General features: G+C 34.6%; 1 protein-coding gene across 1 annotated transcript in view; it reads right to left on the bottom strand.

Moving 5' to 3' along the window:
- Positions 1-3,415: 3,415 nt before the first annotated feature.
- The window catches only part of LOC150093896 (uncharacterized), a 142,963-nt gene continuing 118,894 nt past the window's right edge, over positions 3,416-27,484 (bottom strand). Inside the window, exon 8 of the mRNA XM_090412864.1 lies at positions 3,416-7,366. Coding sequence (XP_090268990.1) covers positions 6,603-7,366 — 764 coding nt within the window. The 3' untranslated portion in view covers positions 3,416-6,602. The remainder of the gene's footprint in view (positions 7,367-27,484) is intronic.

Below are 27,484 nucleotides of genomic sequence, written 5' to 3'. Positions count from 1 at the left end.
ACTGTGAAATGCAATCAGATCTTGGATTCATTTTTTCCATCATCAGGAGAGCACATGCTTTAAGATGAATAACTTGGAGGCGCTTCTACTGGGTCATGTATCCTAATCACAATATTTACAGTGAGGTAGCAGCACAAAGACTACAAAATCTAAAGGAAGGATTTTAGCTTTTCAGTTATGTCTTCACTCTAACTCCAGCTTGCAGAATTCTGTAGTATGTTAGGATTGATGGCTTATTACAGAGGTGGCCAAACCACAGTGTGCAAGCCACTGTTGCAGCTCTTTGACATAGAATGTGCAGCTTGCAGGAATATGTTGAGCTCCTTTTTGCATCACAATTAATGTAACGGATAAATAAAAAATTTTCAAGCTTTATAGTTATTAACTGGATATAAACTGAGAGTCCAATGGATTAAAGTATAAGCTTACTGTTCATGGTGAGTAAATATATTTAAGAATTTAAATGGTAAGTTTAATGCTAGATTTCAGTCAGGGATTAAAGAAATTTCAGATCAAGGATTACAGAGGAACTGTGCTGGAGAATCAGTAATCATACAAGCCAGTGCTGATGTTAGTTTTATATGGGTGTGGTTTGCAATCGCACGACTGTGGCATGTGTTACAAACAGTGAAATTAGTGGAGTGTTAGTGTGATATTTGGAGTTTACTTGTGTTGTACATATTGGAGGTTAGTGTTTCTTTTCACTTTAATTTTTTTAAGAAGTATCTGTGAAAATTTTGTGAAGAAAGATGTCATCAAATTGTAAGAAGCAAAAATTACTTCATACAAAACAGAAATTTTAACCAGGAGTGGGAGGAAGATTTTGCATTCACTGAAGTATGAAGATGTCATGAAATTTATTCTAGAAATTGTCAATTTCAAAACCCAGTTTTGTCTCTTTCTACTGCATTGTGAGGTAGCTGTGAACTAGCAATGTCTTGAGTAGGTTTGTGGATTTGCTGGAGCCTATTATTACTTTTTTTGAAGAAAAGATTCTATCCTATGATGAAATTTTAAGAAAATTTCATCTTCATACTTCATATAAAACAGAAAGTTTAACCAAGAGTGGAAGGAAGATTTTGCATTCACTGTTCAAGGAGGTAAATGTTTGTGTCTTATTTGCAATGTGTCACTCATTATTACAAAGCCAGTAACTTGAAACACCATATGAACTAAATCACAAAAACTTTTTGTCTGATTATTCACCTAATCAGAATTATGGAAAAACAAGTTAACTGTGTTAAAATGATTGATAAACAGCCAGTAGACACTGCTGACAACATTCGGTAAGGAAGCCAATACAACAACTGTAGTTCTGTTAAATCATGGAATATTGCTCATGCTAAATGGTATGCCCATATTCTGATAGTGGAGTTAAGAAGAATATAGCTGAATGGAACTAATAAAATTACAGGAAGACCTGGGTCTAAAGATGATTCATAAATCCCAGTTTACAATTGAGTTCTGGAAGCAAGTTCAAGAAATACAATATCCTGAACTGAAGAAAACCAGTGTGCAACTCATCTCAACATACTGCTGCGAATCACTGTACTCTGTAATGAAGTTGAAGCAACCGCTCAATCCTCACAAATCAATACCTCTGGAACTAATTCGTACAACCTTGACAACATATCAGCTGGATTTTCAACAAGTCACATCCAAGACAGAGATTCACAAGCAGTAAATAACCTGATAATTGTAGCAATGTCTGTTTGTATCATAAAAATATTATAAGATTATAATTTTGTAAGATGGTATCTGATTAAAATATCTCTAATTTTATTGGTTTACATATTTTTCTCCATGTTTTGACCAGATATTTACTACATATCTGGTCAAATATTAAATTTTAATTAAATATTAAAAATATCTGTTTTTATAACTAAGAAGGTTGCTGTTCAAGAATGAAAAGTATATTTTAACAAGGAAATGTGACCAGAAATTATGGCATAATAGAACCCAAGTCTGGTTCAGAATTGCATACAAGAAATATGCACAAGGCATGGTGTGAGTTAGCTATGTAACAGAGTTAAATATGACAGCACAGCATATACTTTAGTACTGATAGGAGAGGAAAACGTAAGCAGAGAGGATAATGGTGAGAATCAGCTAGTGGGAAAATCAATTAAATAATTTGCTTATAGCAAATACTTTTGGCATTAAATATTTCATTACATAATGGAAGAAAGGAGAAAAATAAGTTACTGATCCCAACATTTTGTCTTTGGTGCAATAAGGCTTAAGAGAATTTCAGTGATGTGTATACCAGCATTACAAACAACTAAAGGACTCAAAGAAATATAATCTGTTTAAGTAGCTTCCACTTGAACTGGACTCTTCCTAAGTGATTATAGCTGAGTAGTCACTTCAGTGATATGTATCTACTTAACAGTGAAGGAAAAAAAGGAAAGATTACTTACCCTGATAAGTAATTTTTCCAGGCTCCTGATATCAAATCCATTTATGTGCAGGCTGTCCCTCTTAGTCTTTTCTGCCATCAATTACACTCCACACATCCAAAAAATCTTTCCCATGGACTCCAACTGAATCTATTGTTATTGGTACTATTGTATTTGTGGTGTTTGGTACTATTGTATCTCGTACCAAACCAGCAAGTTTTATTCTCTCACTTTTCTGTCTTGTTTCTTTCAAAGGATCCTCTGTCATACTATATTTGTTGCTACTTAAATTCCAATAAGAACTACCACCTCTTTTACTTTTCTGTTTTTCTATTGTTTGTTATATCTTTAATTTTTGCTCCCAGGAAGCTAGAAGTAGTGACTCAGTTGGCAAGCACAAATTTTATGTCTGAATTGCTATATCAAATTATGAAAAAAAGATGCAAGAGGAGTTGCTTTGGCATTGTAACATCAAGTGTGAATGCCGAAAAGAGGAGGCCAATTCCACCATTTCTTAGTTAAGAAAAAGCAACTGAAGTACAATAAAATATCTTATAATAGGATCAAATGATTTAAACTTTTAATTCCACTAACCACATCTAGACAGCAGTTGATGAAAACAGGACTTAAATCATGGACATGGTCATCTTTTAGAGCTGCTGCTAGAAATGTTTTCCTTAAGCTTGAGCACAAGTTAGAGAAATTAGTAGGTGAAGAAAAATACAGTACAGCAAACTCATAGGAACTACAATAAAAGTTTGTTATACTGAGTGAATTTGTCATGGTAACGTTTGCTTTAATGAGAGATGACTATCAACCTCAAGTACTTGCTTAAATATTATTCACCAGCAGAAATACATGGACGTTAAAGTAATATTCGATATATCCAAGAATGAAGTATTTTTCAAACAAAAATGACACTAATGGGATAATTTAATGTGCCAAAGAACTGCAGTATTTTGCATCTTTCAAAACTTGGGGAGCTTTATACATCAAATTTATACTGATGAAATATATACATCAATTCAGAATCTTTATTCGATGCTATTTTAATACAGGCATGTTTTAATGTTTCATTAATTTTTATTATTTATCACAGAAGATGCACACACACATAGGAACACCACCAATTTTCCAGCAATGGATGGTCTGGCATCTCCTTTAAATCCAGACAAAATTATGATAGCACACAGGCAATTCTCACAACTACTAATTCACTGGGCTGTCACAGATTGCACTGCATCATTTACATCTGCATTTTATGGTAATCTATTGATTTTGAGTGATTCTCAGCTTATTTGCTCTCACATTTACTCCTAAATTGGAATGCATGTCCCCAAAGAAGGAAAAGAAGAAAATGATGACTTTTACAAAAACAGTTACAAGGAATATATGAAAAATTAAATAAAACACAATATAATTATAGCTAGAGATCTTAATGCCAGAATAGGAATAAAATAAATTAATAATATAGAAAAATTTGGAGAACCAACAGTAAACAAAAATGTAAAGCAACTCATTGATTATATAATAATTTAAAAATAATGAATACATTCTACAAACATAAAAATATACATGGTATGCAAGAGGACAAAAATCAATAATAGACATCTTTATAGCAAATGAAAAAGCAGCAAACCGCTTCCTAGATATTAAAGTCAGAAGAGGACTAGAAATAGACACAGGTCACTATTTAGTGCAGGCAAAATTAAGGTTTCCACCAAATGGCTACAAAAAATATAAAAATAAAACAAACAATCCTACTTAAGTGGGACAAGCTGCAGTAGAAGAAACAAAATCTAATTACCAAATAAGACTACTAAACGATTCAAGTATAAGAAATTTATACCAACAGAGGATTAATAACTACTTAGAAAAAATACAAGAAAATGAAGACAGCAAAAAAAGAATAGAATAATATAAAAAATTATTACATCAGCAGCATGTGAAAGTCTAGGAACACACAAAAAATATCATAAAAAAATTATATATATATGGGACAATGAAATAAAAACAATAATTGAAAATAAAAAGCTAGCCTTTAAAAGACAGTTAAGTAACAAAAAACAAGAAGATGAATATAAAAAAAGACACGGAGAAAGCCAGAAAAATTTGTATCGTATCTAGAAAATGACATATACAAAATAAGACCCAATGCATATAAAATACTAAAACACATGAATGCAGATATAAAAGAAACTGCAAATATAAATTGCAAAATATATTTAAAAGAATTCTTGGACAGATATTAACATGAAAAAAATTACACCAAAAACACAAAATACTTTAAATGATATAATAATGAAAGAATTAAAGAACAACCTAAGAAAAATAAATAATGGTAAATCAGCAGGAGAAGATGGAATAAACTCTGAACTGTATAAATTTGCAGGAAAAAAATTTCATCAGAGATTAAACTTTTTAAATGAAATATATACAAATGGACAAATACCAATAGAATAGAATTACAAGTATAGTAATACCTATATTTAAAAACTGAGATAAAACAAAATCTGCTAATTACAGAAGTATTAGTTTATTGAATACATGCTACAAAATATATAGCAAACACTTCATAAAAAATTGAAATATATAGTGAAAAAATAGAATGTCAAAATGGATTTAAAAAAGGACACTCTACAATGGATGCAGCTTTTTGTTTAAAACTACTTATAGAAAAAAGAAGAGAATTTAATTTAGAAACTCATCTTTTGTTTGTAGATTCATTTCATTTTACTTTGTCAAATGAAAAAGCATTTGGCAAAGTAAAATGATATATACTGTTTGATATATTACAAAGAATAAATATACCTGATATTTTACTACATGCAATAATGAATATATTCAAAGATAATGAAATAAAAACAAATGAAAAAATGTCTGAAAAACAATCTATAAACCAATGAGTAAGACAGGAATGCCACCTGTTTCCAACACTTTTCAATATTTATATTAATGAAATATTGATACAGTGGAACACCTTAAAACACCAGGTATAGAAATTTCCTGGAATAAAATAAATATGCTATTATTTGCATATGATCAGGAAATAATATCAGATAAGACAATTTATAAAGAGCAATATATAATTTAAGCATTATAGTAGAACAATTTTGAATAAAAATATCCATCGGCAAAACTAGAACAATGGCATTTTATGGACAAACTCCAGTTAGAAGTAAAATAGTTATTAATAATAAAATAATAGAACAGATACATACTTTCAATTATCTTGAATGTGAAATATATGAAGGAGAAAAAGACAAAATTAAAAACTTCAAAATTTTTACAGATTATAGACCTGATCAATAGAACACTCAATGCAAATATTGTACAAAAAGAAACAAGTTTGAAAATATACAATACTAAAATATACAATGCCCACATTATATGGCAGTGAAATTTGTACAATAAATGAGATAAAGAATAAAAGCAAGTGAAATGAGATTCATGAGGAGAAGAACTGCAAAATACACATTATTAGACCAAAAAAGAACAAAGATATTTTAAATGAACTAAAAATAAAATCAAAAGAATAAAAAGTAAACAATTACAAACAAAATTAGATAGAACATGTAAACTAGATGGCTAATACTGATACCCTAAACAAATAATAAAATATAGACCAACTGGAAAGAGAAGGGCCAGATAAACCTCAAAAGAGGATACTGGATAATGTGACCAGAACAGACCAATATGGTCTATATCTGTAATTAGCATTAGGACAATGATTTACTTCTAAATAGGATTTTTAGGCAAAAGCTAGTTCACTATGGTGGTATCAACTATAAACACACCAGTCTATAATCCACATGTACACTATCATTTATACCAATGCATTTTATTTAATCACTTAATTTATATTATGGTACTTTAGACATGGGAGAGGTATAATCAGTAAGTTAAGAGATATATACCATTATAATTTGGTGATCATCATCAAATTCCTGATGTGTACCCTCAAGGGGTGTACAGGATATGATAGGTTATATCTTATATAAAAATATATTTATAATACATATGTAGCCTTGTGAACTGGAGAAATTCTAATATGCTCATAGTCTGAGATTACACAATACCCCCTTTGGGCTATCCTCACTTAATCTCTTGACATTATGCTAAATCTGTTATTTCATCAAAATAGCATTATTATGATTCTATTTTAAAGATTATAATACAGGTTATTTTTAAACTTTCTAAAAATTATAAGTGACTATCTTGTAACTCATTATTTTCTTTCAAAAGCCAAGGATAAAGTTCTGCTATGTGAGACTGAGGTACATGTTTTGGACAGAAAAATGGTTCATTTTCTGAGTCTCTTTCTGTAATCAGATTATTTGTCTGAAGAAAATCATTAACTGGAGTGTCCTGTAGTAAATGTATAGTTTCAATTTCAGGTTTAAGATTTTTAACCTTTTCAATAGCATCATTAAGTGAAGAGCCTTCTGGAGTGGAAAGAAAATTGTATCCAGGCATGTGATAATTGATTTTTAAACAAGAACATTTGAAGCTCTGATGATGTAAATGGCACAAGAAATCATTGAACTGTTTCATTAGATGAAATATTTTACCTTGAGTTCTTAAAACTGTTGGTACATGATCTGATTCAGAATAGTCGAAATATACTTTAACTATGTTATGCCTATTAGCAGGACTAGTCTCTATAAGTGCTACAGATGGAATGCAAATATCTCCCCAAGGAGTTTTTTCCTTAATTTGTGGATCATTTTTATTTTCTATTTTGTGATAAACACCTCTAGATACCACAATAATGATGAAGTTCACAGTTGAAAACATACTACGTAACCAAATATTTTTATCCTCATCTTTCAAGTCAGAAACATCAAGAATTACATCAACATAGCACCTCTTTCTAAGAAAGATTGCAAATTTTAACACAACATTTTGATGCTCCTTGTTATCATTAGAGTATATAATCAAAGCCTTGGGCCTGTTTTTTAAATGACCTAAAAGATATAAAAAATATCGTTTAATCAATAAGAAATATATTCTGCAATAGAAATATGTAATGAATACCATAAAAAGTCATAAGTGTATAAGAGGATGGCTGCTAGAAAGATATCAAAAAGTGGTATATGGAGGGAGTAGAATAGAGGCAAAAACAGGTGACTAGTGGTGTGCCACAAGATTCAGTGCTGGGACCATTGCTGTTTAATTTTTATATATGATATAGGAAATAACCAGAAAGGAAATATTCAGTTGTTTGCTAATGATGCAAAATTAGATACAGTAATAATTAATCAAGGCAATGTGGAAAGCTTGCAGGATGATTTAAATAGGCTGTCAGTATGGGCAAAAGTTAATGGGCGTCAGTTTAATGTCGAGATGTGTAAAGTTATGCAATTTGGGATAAATAGATTACAAGCCATGTATCACATGGATGCCACCGTACTCCAGGAAATAGATGAAGCTAGAGATTTAGAGGTGATGGGTGGTAGACCGAGAGTTATTAGAGGACATATTGCTAAAGTGGCTCATAAGATTACTTGGCTATTCAAGAACACATTAACAAGTAGAGATAAAGAAGTTATTTCTCTTTATAAGGCCTTGAAATGTCCACATTTGGATTACTGTGCTCAAGTCTGGTCCCCTGCGTTTCTTGGGGATGAGGAAACAGAGAGGATTCAGAGGCGAGTGACCTGTGAAATGTTCACTATAAAGGTGTGTGGATTGCAGAAGTTGTTTAAAATGTGAAAAAGAATGGACATGATAGAAACATTAAGTTGCTTAAAGGGTTTTATAGAATAGATGCAGTGGAAATATTTCGGCATCTGGCTAGAAGGACCAGAACAAGGGGTCAACCCTGGAAGTTGAATAAAGGTGTGGTTAGTAGGGGTGTGAGGACTAGATGTTTGCTTGGAGAGTTGTGAATGAGTGGAATTGGTTGCCAGAGTCAGTTGTGAGTGCTTTGGTTGTTAATGGGTTCAAGGAGAGAGATGATAGTGTGTGGATAGATTGGGTCTCTGGCAATGAGTCTTTGCACTCCATGGAGGTCCGCATAATAATACATTTTCCTACTCAAGCAAGTAAAGCGAGGTGTGTAAATTAAAACAATAACTAGTAGTTGAATGTCAGGATGAAAAATAGTTACAGCCTTTTCATCATGTATAGCAAAATTATTTTTTAGACCTTATATATTTCACACAGTATAAATTTGCAAGCAACTGCAGTTTCAGTAAGGGCTTCAACATTTAATTAAGGAAAAACTGAAGGGAATTGGATTTCACCAGACCATCCAATCAATATTATTAATTTAGATACATAATTAACACTGTACATTCATAGTAAAATATGACTTAGATAATAATCTTAAGTCAAAGTCATAATGCATAGCGAAATTTTTTCAGATCTTAAATATTTCACACGATAAGTTTCAAAAAAAAAAAAAAAAATGCAACCAATAGCTGTTTTAAATTGACCACAGAATTTTAGCTAATTTTCTAAATGCAACCTCAAGTTCTTCCTTTGGTTACAAGTGTTATATAAGCTGAATCTTTCTATCTAACTACTTTAGTAATAACTTTTTATTATTATCTGAGACATCCAGAGAGTCAAGGACTCATCAAGGGGGGGGGGGGGTTAAATCACCCAAACCAGCTGGGGGTTTGAAGGGCAACTTCTTGCAAAAGTTATGCAATTGTTGGTTTCATTTATACTGGTGAATAAGAATATAAGTTAAAATTAAAATTTAGTTAACAAGTAAAAAATGGATTTATCAAATTTTTTTGTGTGTATGTATGTATGTATGTATATATATATATATATATATAAAAGACTGAACCATAAAATCTATCATCATTATATAACACCTCCAGGGAGTTCAATGACTCATTGAGAAAGGGTACATTATACTCATTAAAAAATTATATAATTTTTTGGTAAAATTAAAAAACAAAACAAGATATTATTATTCGTGACACCTCCAAGGAGTCCTAAGACTCATCGTGGGAGGTGAGGATATATATATATATATATATATATATATATATGAACATATATATGAAGATTTAGATAAAATCTACCTGAGTGTATACATGTCAGGGAAATTTCAAGTGCTAGTTATAAAAATGTAGACATACTACTGAAATATGATGAATGGTTAAGAACAGAATTGCAGTACACCCATATTAGCATGTCATCACCTCTCAAATGAAGGAGTGTGCATGATGACTTATCTATATGTGAAAATGAGCACAAACTTCTCTATAGTCCCTGCACAGACCAGATTTTAATTTCAAGCTTTATGTGGCATAGTTTATTAGTCTCCCTATTCCATGTTGTTTTCCACCAGGATATTAATTTCACTGCAGAGAACACAGTGAATCAGCTAAATGTTGCATCTTTGGTAGCATTTCAATAATTTAGTGCATACTCTTTATTATGCATCTCAGCATTATGACAGCTACATTCCAGTGGGATCCAATTAGATATTATGCTGTCTAGGAAGACACAGCATATCCCACTAAAATCTGATTTTGACCCGTCTGTGTATACAGGTAGAAAATAAGAACATTCTACTCAACGTACTTTAAAGAGCTGCTGGTAGATCTGATTTTGACCCGTTAGAAAGGTAGAAAATAAGAACAATCTACTCAACATACTTCAAAGAGCTGCTGGTAGACAGGGAGGAATAGTGGGATGCGCCAAGGTGAAAAATTGTTTACTGGAGTATGTGCAGTGGTCTCACCATAATGTCTAGAGCATGGGTCGGCAACCGGTGGCCCACAGGCCACATGCAATCCAAATGTGCATTTTTGGTGGCCCATAAAAGGTTGACTTACATGGCATGTGGGCCACATGTTGAATTATTTAAATAATACATTTTATAATATATAATATGAATAATAAATTAAAAATAATTTTATACCTATACTTTGTGATATCACCGTGCAACTTGGCGCGAGTCATCATGAGTGGGGATAACAAAGGTGACTTCATTCAACGATGACCGAGATTTTGGCGCACTTTTGCAGTTGCGTTCCCTGGTCAGTCTTTCGATATAATTTAATAATCTAATAACATCAACTGTTATTTTCAGAGGATATATTTATTAAAAATAATTTCAAAAATGGGTTCAAGAAAACATAAAATTGCAGATGAAAGAAGGTTTAATGATGAATGGAACAATAAGTACTTCTTTATTGAAAGTGGGGGTAAGTCCTTTTGTCTTATTTATCATAAAAGTGTTGCTATTATGAAAGAATATAATATCAGATGTCATTATGAGAATGTCGTACTTTATCTCGTAATCTTGTACGTAATCTTGTAAATATTTTGGTGTTTTAAGATTGATATAATAAAAATTTATAACTTAAGTATTTTTTCACTCACTATTTTCTCTTAGTTAAATGTTTACAGTCTGATTATTAAAAATAAAAGTTGAATATGGCCCACCAGTCTGAAAAGGTTGCCAGCCCCTGGTCTAGAGTGTGTAGTAACTCTCTTATATGCAGATCAAAGGTAATCAGGTGTATGGGACAGGCTAATGGTGGAAGCTTGAGATATGAGTTGACCTAGCTGCAGAATCTGCAGACTCGTTTCCCTTAATCCGAATGTGGCTTGGAACCAACAGAAGTACACATTCAAGTGTAACTTCCATAACTGATACAGGACATGTATTCGAGAGAGCCCTGGATATTTTTGCAGCTCTAGACATCTTATTGCTTGTAGAGAACTCCGTGATGTAGATGATGTTGAGAGCTTCACAAGTCTGAATATATTAAGCACCTTTGGTAGCGATGCAATCTTATGTATTTTAGTGAAGTATTTTTTTTTTAAACATTAGACCTCACACATGAAAGGTTACATAACCTAAAACACATCATTACCAAGTGTGGACAACAAATTAAGAAGAAAGAATGAATCGGTCGATGTCTTTGAACAGTTAAAGATTGTATTCTTTGACAAAGAGTGAGGGAGTTGTTCCAAGGAACAAAAGAAGACAGGACAGAGAGAGAAGAATAAGAAAAAAAGTTGGTTTGATAAGTTTGAAGGTGGACAGTAAAATGGATGTTGACCAGTAACTTTTTTTTTATCTCTTCCAGCCTTGAAAGTAGAGGAACTGGGATGAGAGATTGATATATAATGAACGGTCAATTTATTTAATACTACTGTGAAATTGGTGATTTTTATCTGTTTCACTGTGTTTTTTCTTAGAATAATTAGTTTTCTATAGTATATTACTTCTGATTTTTTGCATCTTTCTCTTATTTGGTATATTTCTGGATATTTTGTTAATACTGTCATATTAAAGTAGTACCATAAAATGGCACTTAAAGCTCACAATAATAATAGAGCAACAACAATGAAGTATGCTTACTTGCAGAATGAAATTGTAAACAAAGAGGCCTGTCCCAATGAGCAAAATTATGCCTTTTTGGAAACTAACAAGGATAATGAATATGAATTAACTTTGGAAATATCCAGACTAAAACAAATCACTAGACAATGAGGGAACTGGAAAAAGTTGAAAAGCGATTGGAAACACATCAGGAGGACATGAAAGGAGGGAGAAAATATAACAAGATGAAAACACTGATTCAGCTGAGTAATGATAATCAGGTAGGTAAAGATGATTATAAAAAGTATATCTGGTATGGTGACTTTATCATAAAACAGGTCATCGATTACCAGGTTATTACTTTGAGTTTTTCCACAGAAAAAACAAAAAACATAACACCCCAAAAAACAGAAAAACAAAGTAAAAGAGTTGATAATTCTAGTTGGTATGAATGATTTAATGAGTGATAAGTTCAGTGTGAGAGAGAGAGGATTGCTGGAAGAAAGGGAAAATCATTGGTATATTAAACAGATATGATCACAGTCAATTGAAAAGTAGGACTATAATGGTAAATGACTCAATGTGTAGGGCTGTATAGAAAAAATGGTTCTGAGATTTTGGAAGTGGGTAGTTAGTCTGAAGAAATTATTTATTGGTATGAGACCTAATACAGAGAGTCAGGGAAACTAGATTATGATGGGAGGGAAGGTGATTAAGTTCATCATCATTGTTTCCCTATTTATAATTTTACAATTATAAATAGAGAAACCAATCAAAACAAATAAGTAGTCTGTGTACACTAAGATAGGACTTGGAGGTTCTTATGACATGAAAGAAAACCAGGCTTCTCTGTCATATGCTAATTGACTGACCTCTGATGCAGAGAGTTATGCAATAATATTGCATAAATACAAATATGCTTAATCATGGAAGTTATTATGAAAGGATGACTGTTTGCACATCCAGTTCAGATTTATTATGGGCAAGAATGTTTCTATATAAATGAAGCAATAGGTATGAACAGGGAAGTGAAAGTTGTTCAACCAGGTAGTGCAGACTACAGACATGAGTATACAAAAAAGCAACTTATTATGTCTGTAGACAAATGCCAGGAGCATCAGGAACAAAGAGGTTCAGTTGTCACAGTGAATATGTTGTGGCCTAAGATTATTGGAATTAATGAGATCTGGATCGTAAAGTATATTAACTGGGACTACGTTTAAAAGGTACAGTATTTTTAATACTCATAAAGCACATACCATAGTAAAAATCATCATAATCAAATTTCTCATGTATATGTGTACCCCCCACCAGGAGTTACAGGATATTATGATAGTACTAAATAAAAAAGTAACATAATTACTAACTTCCAACCAGCAATTTTCAATCAAATTAATCTGTTATCTGTCAATCTTCCAATATTATCAAGATCATATTTCTGCCTTCTAAGGCACTTTTAACTGTATCAATCACCTAGATTTCTTCTTTCTCTCTTGATCTTTTTTTTTTTGTTCCAACCTGGTAGGAAAAAGGCACGGCAAAGAACACTTGTTTTGCTAATCTTTCTTCTCCCTGTCTGTTTCAATATACCACTCTGCTATCACATTCCTCAATTGCAAGTTCTTTCCTAATCCTAATATCCTCATTTTTAATATGATACTGCCACTGATGCCATCTGTTCTCCCTTTCTCCAATCTTTTTCAGGTTTCTCATATCTGTGGCTCCTATATCTCCAGCCCTTAATCATCTCATTTTTAACTCAGCTCTCAGACCATAAGTTAAAATTAGTTTGGAACAGCTAGTTTAGTGTTTTGAATAATTTATCTCTTATTCCATATAAATTTATGAAAGGATTGCAGAGACAGCAAGAGATCAGTTGAACCAAGAACAGAAAAAAGCAAGAGTCTGAAGCCAAAAAGAAAATTGTAAGAATAAACGAGAAAAGGACATAAGCAGATAATTTTTTATGGTGATTCTATGATAAGGAGAATACTTAACAAAAGTGCTACAAAATCTTGTTTACCTGGTGTGAAAATTGTTGGAAGTTTTTCCACTTGGTTAGACTATAAATTAAAGATACCAAGAAATTATATACTTGGTTTAATCTTTACCAAGTGTAAGCAAACAAAGTTCATGCCTGAAATATAATCAAGACTAGTGCAACTCGTCTTGATTATATTTCATAATCAAGACGAGTATATAGAAGCTAATAACTTCACATCACTTGCTTTAGTATCCCATAATGCAAAGCACATATCCTTGCAGGTTGTATAATGTTATGCATTATGGGAAGGGATACTTCAACCTTAGCATGACCTCTGGGTCTGGCTCCCACTGACGAGACCTCAATAAAGGTCTCGTCAGTCAGAAGGCAAGAATTAATTGTTTTGGTTGGAGCCAATGACCCAAGAGGCGAGAAGTATTGTATGAGGGAAGATGTGAAAGAGTTATTGCAAGAAGTGAAAAAGAACAGTGGGAAGGTGAATTTTGTGAGTCTGCTGTCATGCTATGATAGAAATCAACTGAGAAGGAGGGGAATGATAACTAATGAATCAATATGCAGGTTATGCAGAAGGATATAGAGTTTGTGGACCTATGGCCTGAGTTTGATGAACCCAAAGATTTGCACAATGCTGATGGAATGCACTTAAATGGATTCAGAGTTAAGGACAAGAGAGAGCTCTGTTCACTGAGAGTGTGAAAGTGCAAAGTCAGGAAAACTAAAGAAATTAGACTAGATGCAGAAGAGTGTGTGCCTTTACACACACACACACACTTCTGCATCTAGAATGCAGAATCTAGTCTCTCAAACAAAAATATTGAATAGAGTAGTCAATTTGGGAAGTAAAGGTGGTTGAGGGATACTGCAGTTTCTATATACTAATGCCAGAAGTATGAGGAACAAGAGGGAGTGGTTTTTTGGCATACTAGTGCAACCTTGCAAAATGCTATAAACATTAGGGAGACTTGGTTAACAGCAAATGATGTCATTTACAGGGATGGAATATGATGAAGTTAGTATTTTCAGGAAGGATAGAGTAGACAGGACAGGCAACGAGGTACTGCTGATAGATGAACTGCAGCCAACAAGAGTAGGAGTCAGTCATGCATATGGCAGTTCTTTTGAGTTAATTTGGCGTGAGATTAAGGTCAATGGAACAAAATATAAAAGTGGTTGCTGCTATAGGCCAGGAATGATGTGGTAAACATGCATCAGAAGTTGAAAGTTGAAGTCCACTCCCCCATGGGGGACTTCAACTTTGGAGACTTAGATTGGAAGAAGGAAAGATTGTACAGCAGGAAGGAAATGAAATTTATACACTTACTGAGAGATAATTACTTGAAGTTGAATGCAATGGAGGGGGACTCAAGGTATGAGAGTGTTGGATCTTGTTATAGGATCAGAAGACCTGTCCATAACTAATGTGGCTACATTGCCGGCAACTGGGGAAAGTGATCATGTGGTCTTGACTCAGGAGGTAGCAAAATATGCAGAAAAGATGAGAAGGGGTATATGTGAAACTACAAGGCAGGCGATTAAGATACACTTGGGAGGCAGCTTGAAGCAGCACTGTGGCATAAAGATCTGCAGGGGAAGGATGTTCACAGTGTATGGGGGGGGGAGATAGTCAAGGGGTATCTTGGAGGAAGCAAGATCACACTGTATACCCAAGGTCAGGAGAGAAATTGGGTAAGAGTTAGATGGATGAGTAGTATCATTAAGCATGAGCTGCAAACGAAGCAAATTTTGTGGAGGCTATATAAGGAGAAAAGTGACCAGCATGGTAAGGAGGACAAAATCAGATTATGAGAAGAACTAGCTGAGTAGGCCAAAGAAAATCCAGAAGAGTTCTTTCATTGTGTGGCAAGTAGGAGGAAGAATGACTATGGAAGGATAACTGTAATTAGTGCAGATAATAGAGAGGTAATGGAGGGCAAACGAAATTGTTGAGCTACTGAGCAATCGTTTTGCAAGCATATATCGTCCAAGTGAAGATATTGTTATGACAAGGAATGATGTAAAAACAAAGAATGAAGAATTGGAGGTACTTAGTATATTGCAGAATCTGAATGCAAATACAGCTGTGGGATTGGATGGGATATCAGCTCACTTATTATGAGAATGCAGGAGAACTGGTGATGCCTTTGACTAGGCTGTTTAAACCTCAGTTCTAGCAAAGTCTCAAGGGAGTGAAAGAAGGACAAAATAATTCCTTTACAGAAAGGAGGATTTAAGTCTGTGGTAGCAAATTACAGATCAATTAGTATCACAGTATCACAGGAATGGTGGTAAAGGTACTGAAAATGTTTATCAAAACGAGAATTCAGGAATCGGTGGATAAGAATATGATACTCTATGAGGGGCATTGTGAAGGGTTGGTCATGCCTTAGTAATCTACTATTTTTTTTATAACAGAGACTTTATCCAACTCAGAGTGACAACTGAGTTGGATAAAGGGAATTGCTACACTATGATACTGCTGGATTTTGCAAAGGTGTTTGACAGGTTACCATATGGAACTCTGTTATGCAAACTGTAAAAATGAGGATGGATAGGAAACTGGTGATATGGATAAAAGGGTAGCTGATGGACAGATACCAAAAGTAGTATATGGAAGAGCAGGTGACCAGTGCTGTTCTGCAGGGCTGTGTGCTTGGACCACTGTTGTTTAATTTGCATAAATGATACAGGAAATAATTTGAAGGAGGATATTCAGTTATTTACTGATGATGGAAAGTTAATAGAAAGATAATAGTTAATCAAGATGATATAGAAAGTTTGCAGGATTATTTTAAATACATTGGCAGTATGGACAAAATATAATGGATATCAATTTAATGTGGAAAAGTGAAAAGTTTTACATTTTGGGATACAAAAATTACAAGCTGTATATCACATTGAAGGAAATTAACTCCAGGAAATTGATGAAGCCAGGGTCTCATCAATTTCCTGGAGTACTATTATCTTTGGGGATAATAGTAAATAGAGAGCTGAAGCTTGGAGGGCATATTATTATTATTACAGGCAACTCCAAGGAGTCCTTAGACTCATCAAGGGAGGTTCAAAACATCATGTCAAGAACTATTCAGCATTCACACAGTATCTATCATACTTTGCTTTGAAATCATTCACAATCATGGCACCCACAACAGACTCTGACAGCTTATTCCACTCATTCACCACTCTCCAAGTAAAAAACCTAGTTCTAACACCCTTGCTCAGTTTCCATGGATGGTCCCTAGTTCTTCCACCACCAGACCTGTTCTGAAAAATTTCCATTGAATTAATCTTGTAAAAACCCCTTAGTAATTTGAAAGTCTCAATCATATCACCCCTTTTCTACCTATCAACCAATTTCTGTAATCCACAGATCTTCAACCTGTTCTCTGAAGGTTCATTCCATCGACCAGCTATCATCTTGGTCACTTGCCTCTGGATCTTCTTTACCTTCTCCCCATCAAAAAGAAACCCTGGCATCCAGATCTGGGCACAGTAGTCAAGATGGGGTCTTATCAAGGCTTGATAAAGAGGAACAATAACCTGCTTGTCTCTGCTCATCAAAGTATTCTTCAGTAATCAAGTGATCTGATGAGCTGATTTAGCCACTTTTGCTATGTGCCCCCTAAACTTCAACTCCCTACCCACCAACATTCCCAAATCTCTGGTTTTGTCAATTTCTTGGATTACAGTTCAACCAATGTGGTATACTGATGCTAATCTTTTCACCCCAAAATGCATAACCTAACCTTACACTTTGAAACATTAAACTGACATCCATTCTCCCTAGCCCAGTCTGCCAATCTATCCAAATCATCCTGCAAAATTTTGACATCATCTGTATTCACTATTGCTCTACCCAACTTTGAATCATCGGCAAATAAATGAACAGTTCCTCTCAGATCTTTTCCTATATCATTAATGAACAAATTAAATAGCAGTGGTCCAAGAACAGAACCCTGCAGCACACCACTAGTCATAGGCCTTCTTTTGGACTCTACTCCTGAATAAACTACTCTCTGATATCTCTCCATCAACCATCCTCCTATCCATCTCACCAACCCTATATCCATAACAGCATCCCATTTCCATCTACCCATTCCTGTATTTCGCTCTTGACTAATTTCTCCAAAACCTTGACAATGACTCCTGGTATGCTGATCGGTCGATAATTTACAACAGCAGTCTTCGAGCCTCCTTTATGCAATGGAACTATTTTCCCTTCTTTCCATCCCCTCAGGACTAACCCAGAGCTGAGATTTAAATTAAACAATATAGTCAAGGACACTGCTGCTTCATGTAAGACTCGAGCTGGTATACTATCCAATCCCACAGATGCATTCACATTAAGGTTAACCTCCATTTCATTCACCCTCAATTCCTGAATAAGCCATTGGTTCCTCATTCCTGCAATATCACTCATCACTGCCTGGATGATATACACCCTCTGTCCAAAAATAAACTGAACCGAAAAAAATGGTGAGTTTGAAGCGATTGATAGCGAGAATTCTTCACGTATGGTGATGCAGGCAGCTGGTCACTTTTGCAGGATAATACACCATCTCATCATTCAAACATTGTGAAACAGTTTTTGAGCAAAAACAAAGTTTGTGTGTTGGATCACTTGCTGTATTCACCTGATTTAGCACCCTGTGACTTCTTTCTCTTCCCCCCACTTCATTTGCTGATGAAAGGAAAGCAATACGACACCATTATAAGCATTCAAGCGGCAGTAACCACGACCCTCAACAGTATCCCAAAAACCAATATAAAAAACTCATTTAACGAATTAATTGACCATGCCGAATGCTGTAACAAAACTGAGGGAGAGTACGGGTAACCCTCGTATAACGAGGATGTTAGGTTCCATAGAAATGCTGCGTTGTATAAATCGCGTTATGCGAGACTCAGATCACATAGAAAAAGTAGAGTTAGGTTCCAAAATCTTTTTTTTTTTTAAATTATATAAACAACAATGACATACCCAACAAAAATATACTTTATTTAATTCAGGTAATTCATGTAAGTTAAGAAAACATATAAACTATGAAACAAATACATAGTATAAACTTATAAAAACTGTATGCAAACTTCATCGCAAATAATGCATAAATGTTTTAGGCAAAATAAAATAAAGTGGATATTTTAATCGTCATCACTGTCTTCAAAACTAACATTTCGTAGATGTTCTTTATTTGCGATTGGCAGGACATCGTCATCACTTGAAATCTCTTGGACATCATTTGTATAATTCTCATTGCATACTTCGGCTGGTTTAGTTATCAAGAAGGCAGTAATAAGACCTTGCTTACCCCTATGCTGCAATTTTTTTATTAAGTTCATAATATGTAGCTACACAAATATCCAATTATCTCATGAATTTTCAGGAGCACTCCATTGAGGAATCATTATCCGTAAAATAACTTCCTAACTTTCTTGCTAAGTCCAATTCTTCTGCTAATTTCTTTAAACTGAATTCTTTAATGGATTGATCACAATCAGAATCCTTGGCAGAACTTTCCTCAATTCAACGTCATCTATTAATTGTACCAGTTCCTCCTCATTAAAATCTATTTCCCAATGAATTAATTTACTAATTTCATTTTCAACCATATCACAAAAGCCCTCTAAGTGGCCATTACTATAAAAATAAATTTTTTACACAAAAAAAGCATTATATATTGTATGTAACTCATCAGAAAATAAAGTGCTCAGCTTGAGATTAACACACTTATGATTTTTAATGTGCTTTCCTGGTAGAAAACGAAGACAAATTCAATTGTCTTCGTTTACTGTAATCAATTGACGTGCATGCGTGCTGAAGGGTATTTTCCCTAATATAAATTCACTACTTATAACTACATGCACGATACGGGCAGACACAAATTTAATGAAGATAAAATTTGATTTTTAAGTCACGCAGTGAAAAATATATGAAAAGATAAAGGGTTACTAAAATTTGTAGACCGTGTTATATCGAAACCGCGTTGTATAAGTACTGCATTATACGAGGTTTACTTGTATATTGATTGAAATAAACGATTTGAATAATTATAATTGGCCTGTGTTTTATTTTCTATCAAAAGTTTGGTTTCTTTTTGGACAGAGGGGTGTACTCTTGCAAAGTGTTCGCTTAGTAATTCTACTATTTCAGTTACCTCCCCACAATCGGCATTCCTTAAAATCATTCTGCCATATACATTTTTTCTTTTACTTGCAGCATATCGAAAGAACTGTTTGGGATTCTCTTTAGCTTGTGTTGCTAATTTCCTTTCATAATCTGCTTTAGCTTTTCTTACCACACTAGTTACCCTTCTGGCCTGTGCTTTGTACTGTTCATGCACCTGCAGATCACCTTTGTCCTTAAATTCCCTCCACAATTGTTTCTTTTTTTTTGCAGCTCAAGCTTAATGCTGTCATTCATCCATTTAACTCCCACTTTATTTACTCTCCAGACTCTAGGTAATGCAGTCAGCCATTATTTCCCTCAAATGCTCCTTTATCACTTCCCATGCTTTTTCAACATGCAACCCTTGCAGTTTTACATGCCACTTTTTACATGGTACTGATCCAAGCAATCTCCTAAGCTGGTCATACTTACCAGCCCGGTAATTCCATATGTACCCTGTCTTAATTGAAAATTCCACACATTTAGCCACCTCCCGGGTCAAGACCTTATGATCACTCTCACTAATTGGTGGCAACGTGGTCATTGCTAAGGTAGCCAGAATAGCTCACAAGATTACTTTATTATTGAAGAACACACTAACAAGCAGAGATAAGCAAGTTATCATTCCTCTTTATACAGTCTTGATAAAACTGCCTTTGGATTACTGTGCTCAGGTCTGTTCACCTGGGTTTCTTTAGAATGAGGAAGTGGTGAGGGGATCCAGAGGTAAGTGACCAAGATAGTGAGTGATGTGTGGAATGCTTGCTCTCTATGAGGACAGATTGAGGGTTTGTGGATTGCAAAAGTTGGTTGATAGGTGAAATGGGGTGAAGGATATGATAGAAACATTTAAGTTACTTAAATGATTTTATAGGACTGATGCAAGGGGAAATGTTTTAGCACTTGGTTAGAGAGAACAGAACAAGAGGTCATCCCTGGAAATTGGTAAGAGTATAGTTAGCAAGGATTTGAGGCATAGATTTTTTTGCTTGGAGAGTACTGAATGGATGGAATAGGTTGTCTGAGTCAGTTTTGAGTGCTTTGTCTGTTAATGGTTTCAGGGAGAGGTGTGATAGATATTGTGTTGATAGTTTCAGTGTCCCACGTTGAGTCTTAGGACTCCATGGAGATGCCCATGCAATAATAATTATTATTTATTCAGTTTACTTCTTACCATACCAGCTTTGGTTAATTCTGTTGTCCATTTCCAAACTTAATTTACCATCTTCACTAAAAATTGTGCCAAAATAGCTGAAATGTTTTACTTGTTCTGTAGTTTCACCATTCAGGATACAGTTGATGTTTTCATTGTTTCTGCCTATTGGATTCATTGACTTTGTTGAAAGTTTTTTCACTTGGTTATACTATAAATTAAAGATGCCAAGAAATTATATTCTTGGTTTAATCCTTTATCCAAGTGTAAGCAAACAAAGTTTGTGCACAAAGTAACTTCAACATCAACTGCCTTAGTATCCCATAATGCAATGCATTATGGGAAGGGCAACTACCCAGACTGGTTTCGACCTTTATTGAAGTCTCATCAGTGGGAGCCTGATCCAGACGTGATACCAAGGTTGAAGTAATGCAGAAGTCATATTTCCATATACAAGTAGCTAAAATGTGAGGTCTTTATTGAGGTCTCATCAGTGGGAGCCAGACTCCTTCTGGGTCTGTCACCTGGTGATGAGACCTCAATAAAGATCGAAACCGGTCTGGGTGGTGGCCCTTCCCATAATGCATAGCATTATACATTATGGAGTATAATGCATTGCATTATGGAACACTAAGGCAATTGATGTGAAGTCATTAGCCTCCATATACAAGTAGCCCAGTTATGCAAACTTTGTTTGCTTACACTTAAATAAAGATAAAGGATTAAACAAGAATATAATTTCTTGGCATCTTTAATTTATTTCATTGACTCTGGCTTTTTATTGCTGATTTTACTGTCAAACATATTACAGCAGTTATTCAATTTAGTCAGGGAATCCTGCAGATTTGTACTGGATTTATTGAGAATTATAACATTGTCTGTATAAAGTAGATCTGAGATTAACATCTGCAATTTTGATATTAGGTTTAATACCACTTTTCTACATAATGTGATCCATACAGATGATTAACAGTGGAGATAGTGTCCACCCTTGCCTTACACCTAATTAACATGCAACTATCTTCATGTATCTCCTTGAATTTAACTGCAGACTCAAATATAAACTAACTATTGCTTGATATAATATCCTATTTACACCATATAATTGTAGTGTTTTGAAAACAGCTTTTCTCTTGACATTTTTGAAATGGGAAAAACTACTCGTAGACCTTAATTTTACCTAAAATGTCATCCTTAAAGGCTTTAAGAAGCAAAACAATGGCTTCAGCTGCAGTTTTACCTAAAAGAAAGCAAAATTTCATGCACACTCTGTTTCTTGTTGTCAGTCATTACAAAGCTGCCAAATATATAGGAGTAACAAATTCTATTTAGTGTTCTCTACATGTGATGAAGCCATTAATTTAAAATACAATATCTGTCATTTATGTATGATAGAACTGAAAGAAATGTCCTATTTCTTAGCACAAACTTACACTTTCTGTTATTATCTGTAAAACTAAAGTTGCGAAAATTCATACTAAACTTTAAAACCAGCCAGAACAATGAATCAGTTCACACAGGTTGATGCCACTGGCAAGTGGCATCAGCATAGTTTTCTGACACAGAAAACTACATGCCTAGCATGTAGTTTTCTGTGTCAGAAAACTACATCCATAACTAGAAAATGTGTGCTCACCAAGTTCAGATTCCAGTTATTTTTGGGTATCCCCTCGTATGATAGGTATTATGTTAATGGATAGAGTGAGTTTCCCACAATGAGTCTTTTGACTCCATGGGGTACCCATATAAATAATAATAATAATTGAAAACACTAGCCACTGGATCCAATGGGATAACATCAAACTATTACATGAATCAATTTATAAATACGAACATTTATTCAAAGGAAATGCTGAAGCCCTACTTCATCAATCAAACCTTAATTGTAATGGCTGTGTTACCATCCTTAAAATTTGGTAAATTTTATCATTGATTGTATTTTAATTTTCACTTTAATTTTCATCCTGATAGTGTTTTTATCCTAACGGACAGCTGGTTGCATTTATAGAGGGAATCTTTCTTGTTTCTTTTGTTCAAATTCGTCACTGTTGTTTTTTGCTTATCCCGAAGATGTCTTATGATATGTAAGACAAAATATTTGGACAATAAATAATTGTTACTAATCAGGAAAAGGAGTAGCTATAGTCTTCTTCTTCTTGCTTGGTCTCCTCATGTTTGAGGACTCGTGATCCTAGCAACAATGTCTCTCCATTTCTTTTTGTCTTTTGTTGCAGCAGTAGCCAACTCCAAAGTAAGTCTGGTGATCTTTTTAATCTGGTCTAACCACAGTCCAACCAAGTAACTATAGTATTCAACACTAAATATAAGGATAATCTTTTTGAATGGCAGGCAATATCAAGTAGATTGATGTGGGCAGATTTCTGAATAGGGAACTGGGCAATGAGACTTATTTATGCCTATGAACCCACAGAAAGTCTACTAAAGAAGAAGCGGAGAAACATTTCAAGGCATTAGAGAAGGCAGCTGACACAACAAAAGGAAAAGATGGATATCATTTGGAGATCCAAACAGCAGAGCAGGAAATGATTACCAAATGTATAGAAATGTTTTGAGAAAATTTAGAGAAAAGAGCAAAACTAATAATAATGGTATGTGCCTGCTGAATTTCTGTTCAGGATATGGACTAGTTATTGTTAACATCATGTTCCAACATAAAAATGTGCACAATATCGCTGGAGAGAAGATGCAAGAAATGAGAAAGAAAAGGCTCATTGACTATGTTATTATCGATAGTGATATTTTCCCACTGGTTCAGAACAACAGTATACAGAGGATTTGAAATTGGAAGTGATGACTGTTTAGTTTTGAGCAGAAAAAAATGAATTTCATGATAAAAAGAAGAGTATGTAAGAAAGTTTTAAAATGAATCACAGTTGAGCAGCTTTTAGATGTGAACAGTAGACTAAAATATACAAACATTCAAGGAAAAATGAAAGATGATGTTAATGGATGAAAATGGTAGAATAGTAACTACTGCAGAAAACATTGTTTATTCAGTGATAAATTTATAAGGGCATTTCATCCTGATCAGAGTGGAATTGTGAGGAACTAGGAAGTGTAGAGGACATAGAAGGGGATGGCTTAATTGTAAGTGAGCAGGAGGTATTTGAGGAAATAAATAAACTTGATGTCAATAAAGCGATAGGATTTGATGGACATATCACCATACATCTTAAGGGAATGTTCCAGGGAATTGGCAGTAGCATTGGCATGCTTTTTTAATAAAAGTCTTACAACAGCACAAGTTCCAAGAGAGTGGAAGGAGGGTAAAATTGTTCCACTGCATAAAGGGGTGATAAGGCTGTAGCTTCAAATTATAGGCTGGTCTGTATATCTGGAGTTGTGGTGAAGGTACTGAAGAGATTGGTGATAGAGAGGTAGGATACATTAATGGGTAAAAAACAACAATATTCTCTCTGGTTATCAGTATGGGTTTGTTAAGGGGAGATCATGTTTCACTCACTTATGTACTATAACAAGGTAATAAATACCTCGGATAGGGAAGATGCATATGCAATGGCATACTTGGCTGCCACACAACAAGCTCTTAAATAAACTGAACCAGCTGAGACTGGATAACAGACTTCTGAGTTGAATCAGTGACTGATCTGAGTTGGATAGGCATCAGAAAGTTGTATATGGGAGTGTGGTATCCTGAAAGAGAAAGGTCACCAGTGGTGTGCTGCAGGGGTCAGTTTTGGGGCGGCCATTGTTGTTCAATTTGTATGTGAATGATATTGGGATGGTTTTAATTAGTGATATGCAGCTGTTTGCAGATGATGCAAAACTGGGGAGAGCAATGCAGAGTCAAGTGTAAGTGAACTGTCAGTTCAATAATATTGCAAAGTGTATGGTTTTGAGATTTGGTAAGCAACAATGGAATGCAAAGTATACACTTAGTGGGGAAACTTTAAAAGGAAGTAGAGGAAATGAGAGATCTAGGAGTGATGGTGAACAAGGACCTGAAATTTAGGGGCCACATTGCACAAGTTGTGAAGACGCCATATCAGATAATGATGCAGAGGACCCTGACATGCAGAAATTGAGGTTTGTGATGCCATTATATAATGCCTTGATCAGGCCTAATATGGATTATTGTGCATAAATTTTGTTCACTGGGTTTTCATGGTGATGAGGATATGTTGGAAAGGGTCCAGAGAAGATTGACAAAGGTGGTCAGTGGTCTTTGGAATGTGGAGTATGAAGACAGATTGAGAATGTAAGTTGCAGAGCCTCGTGAATAAGAGGAAGAGGCAGAGGGAAATATGATTGAGACATATAAACTAGTCAGGAGTTGTTATCAGGTTGACATGGAAGAGATTTTTCATAGAATGAGAGAGGAGTAGGTTCTTTGCATGGAGAGTAGTTGGTGAGTGGAATGCATTGCCTGAGTGTGCTGTGGGTGTAGACACATTGAATCAGTTTAAAGCACAGTTGGATGAGCACTGTATGCAATAGTGTGTACACACCTCACACAATGAGTCTCCAACTCTGTGGAGGTCAGATGTTCATAATAATATCATCATCATCATCAAATTCCTGCCATGTACCCTCAAGGGGTGTACAGGATATGATAGTACTACATGAAAAAAATTACACCATTACTAACTTCTTATCTACAATTTTCCTCCAAATCAGTCTGTTACTTGTCAAGTAGCATTACACTCCAACATTATCTTATATTTCTATCGTCTAAGGCACTTTGTACCATATCAATCCACCTATATCTTGGTCTTCCTCTGGGCAGAGAACACTTGTTTTGCTAATCTTTCTACGCCCATTCTGTTTAAGTGACCATACCACCTGAGATTAGCTCTGCTAACGCATTCCTGCTGGATGTTGACAATGTCAACTTCTTTCCTAATATCCTCGATTTTAATATGATATTGCCATTGATGCCATCTGTTCCCGCCTATAATCTTTCTCAGGACTCTCATATCTGCGGTCTCTAGTCTTTGGTCAAGTGTTTTACTTCTGACCCAGCTCTCAGATCGATAAGTTAAAACTGGTTTGAACACTGTCTTGTATACAGCTAATTTAGTGTTCTGACTAACTTCTCTCTTATTCCACATGAATTTATTCAATTGACTTCCTACCATACCACCTTTGCTGATTCTGTTGTCTATTTCTATATTTAATTTACCATCTTCAGTAAAAATCGTGCCTAGTAGTTGAAATGTTTCACTTGTTCCACAGGTTCTCCATTCACAACACAGTTGACATTTTCAATGATTCTGCCTATTTTCATTGTCTTTGTCTTTTTATTGCTGACCTTCATACCATATCTATTACAACAGCTATTCAATTTAGTCAGAGAATCTTGCAGACTTGTAGCGGATTTATTTAGAAGTATAACATCATCCGCATAAAGCAAAGAGCTGACATTAACATCTCCAATTTTGATATCATGTTTAATACCACTTTCCTTCATAATGTGATCCATATAGATAATGAATATTGTCTATTTCTATTGCTGACTTACAACTCAAATAAAGACTAAGTATTGCTTGATATAATGCCTCATTGACACCATATAATTGTAGCGTATTGAATAGCTTCTCTCTTGGCACCTTTGGCACCAAATCGACAAAACTTAAATACAGATCTCTGTTATTTTCCCATGCTTTCTCGACTATTTGTCGTAAAGTGAAGATCTGATCCTGACAGCCTCTATTTGGCCTGAATCCAGCTTGTTCTTCACCAAGCTTTCCTTCCACAATTCTTCTGAACCGTTTCTCAAGTATACTTGCATAGATCTTGCCAGGAACACTCAGTAGGGAAATACCTCTGTAATTCTCACATTCAGTTTTATTTCCCTTTTTATATATGGGTACTATGAGAGCTCTACTCCAATCATCAGGAATTCGTCCCTCTGTCCAGGCTTTCTGATAAGAGTCTTACAAATTAGTTATAAGAGTCTTACACAGTGGCTGCACTATGCAGTGCAGCCACTGTGTAAGACTCTTATAACACTGTAAGACTTTCTGGTCGAATATTATCTACTCCTGCTGCCTTTCCACATTTCAAGCCTTTGATGGCTTTTTCTACTTCAAGTATGGATATGTATTCCTGACTGCATGCCTGGTCAGTGTTTTTTATAACTGTGCTGTCATCACTGCTTGTTTCATTTAGCAATTTTTCAAAGTAATTACTCCATACTTCAAGGATATCCTTTTCTCCTGTTTTCATCTCACCTTTATCATCTCTAACTCCTTTTACAGCACTCTTTCCTCCATTCCTAAGCTTCTTCAACAACCTCCAGAATATTTTGCCACCTTCTTGATATTTAATTTGTATATTCTTGCCAAAGTCCACCCATGACTTTTGTTTAGCTAGTTTTACACAGTGTGTAGCATTCTTGCATTTGTCTCTGTATTCTGTAAGAGCACAAGCTAACTTATTTGACAGGAACTTTTGATATGCTTTCTTCTTTTCCTTCACT

This window comes from Typopeltis vanoorti, chromosome 23, assembly GCF_054136105.1.
Source record: "Typopeltis vanoorti isolate ZY-2024b chromosome 23, IOZ_Tvanoo_1.0, whole genome shotgun sequence".
In the NCBI taxonomy this organism is placed as follows: domain Eukaryota; kingdom Metazoa; phylum Arthropoda; class Arachnida; order Uropygi; family Thelyphonidae; genus Typopeltis; species Typopeltis vanoorti.
The sequence above is the reverse complement of the archived record's forward strand: the minus strand, read 5'-3'. Positions and strand labels throughout refer to the sequence as shown.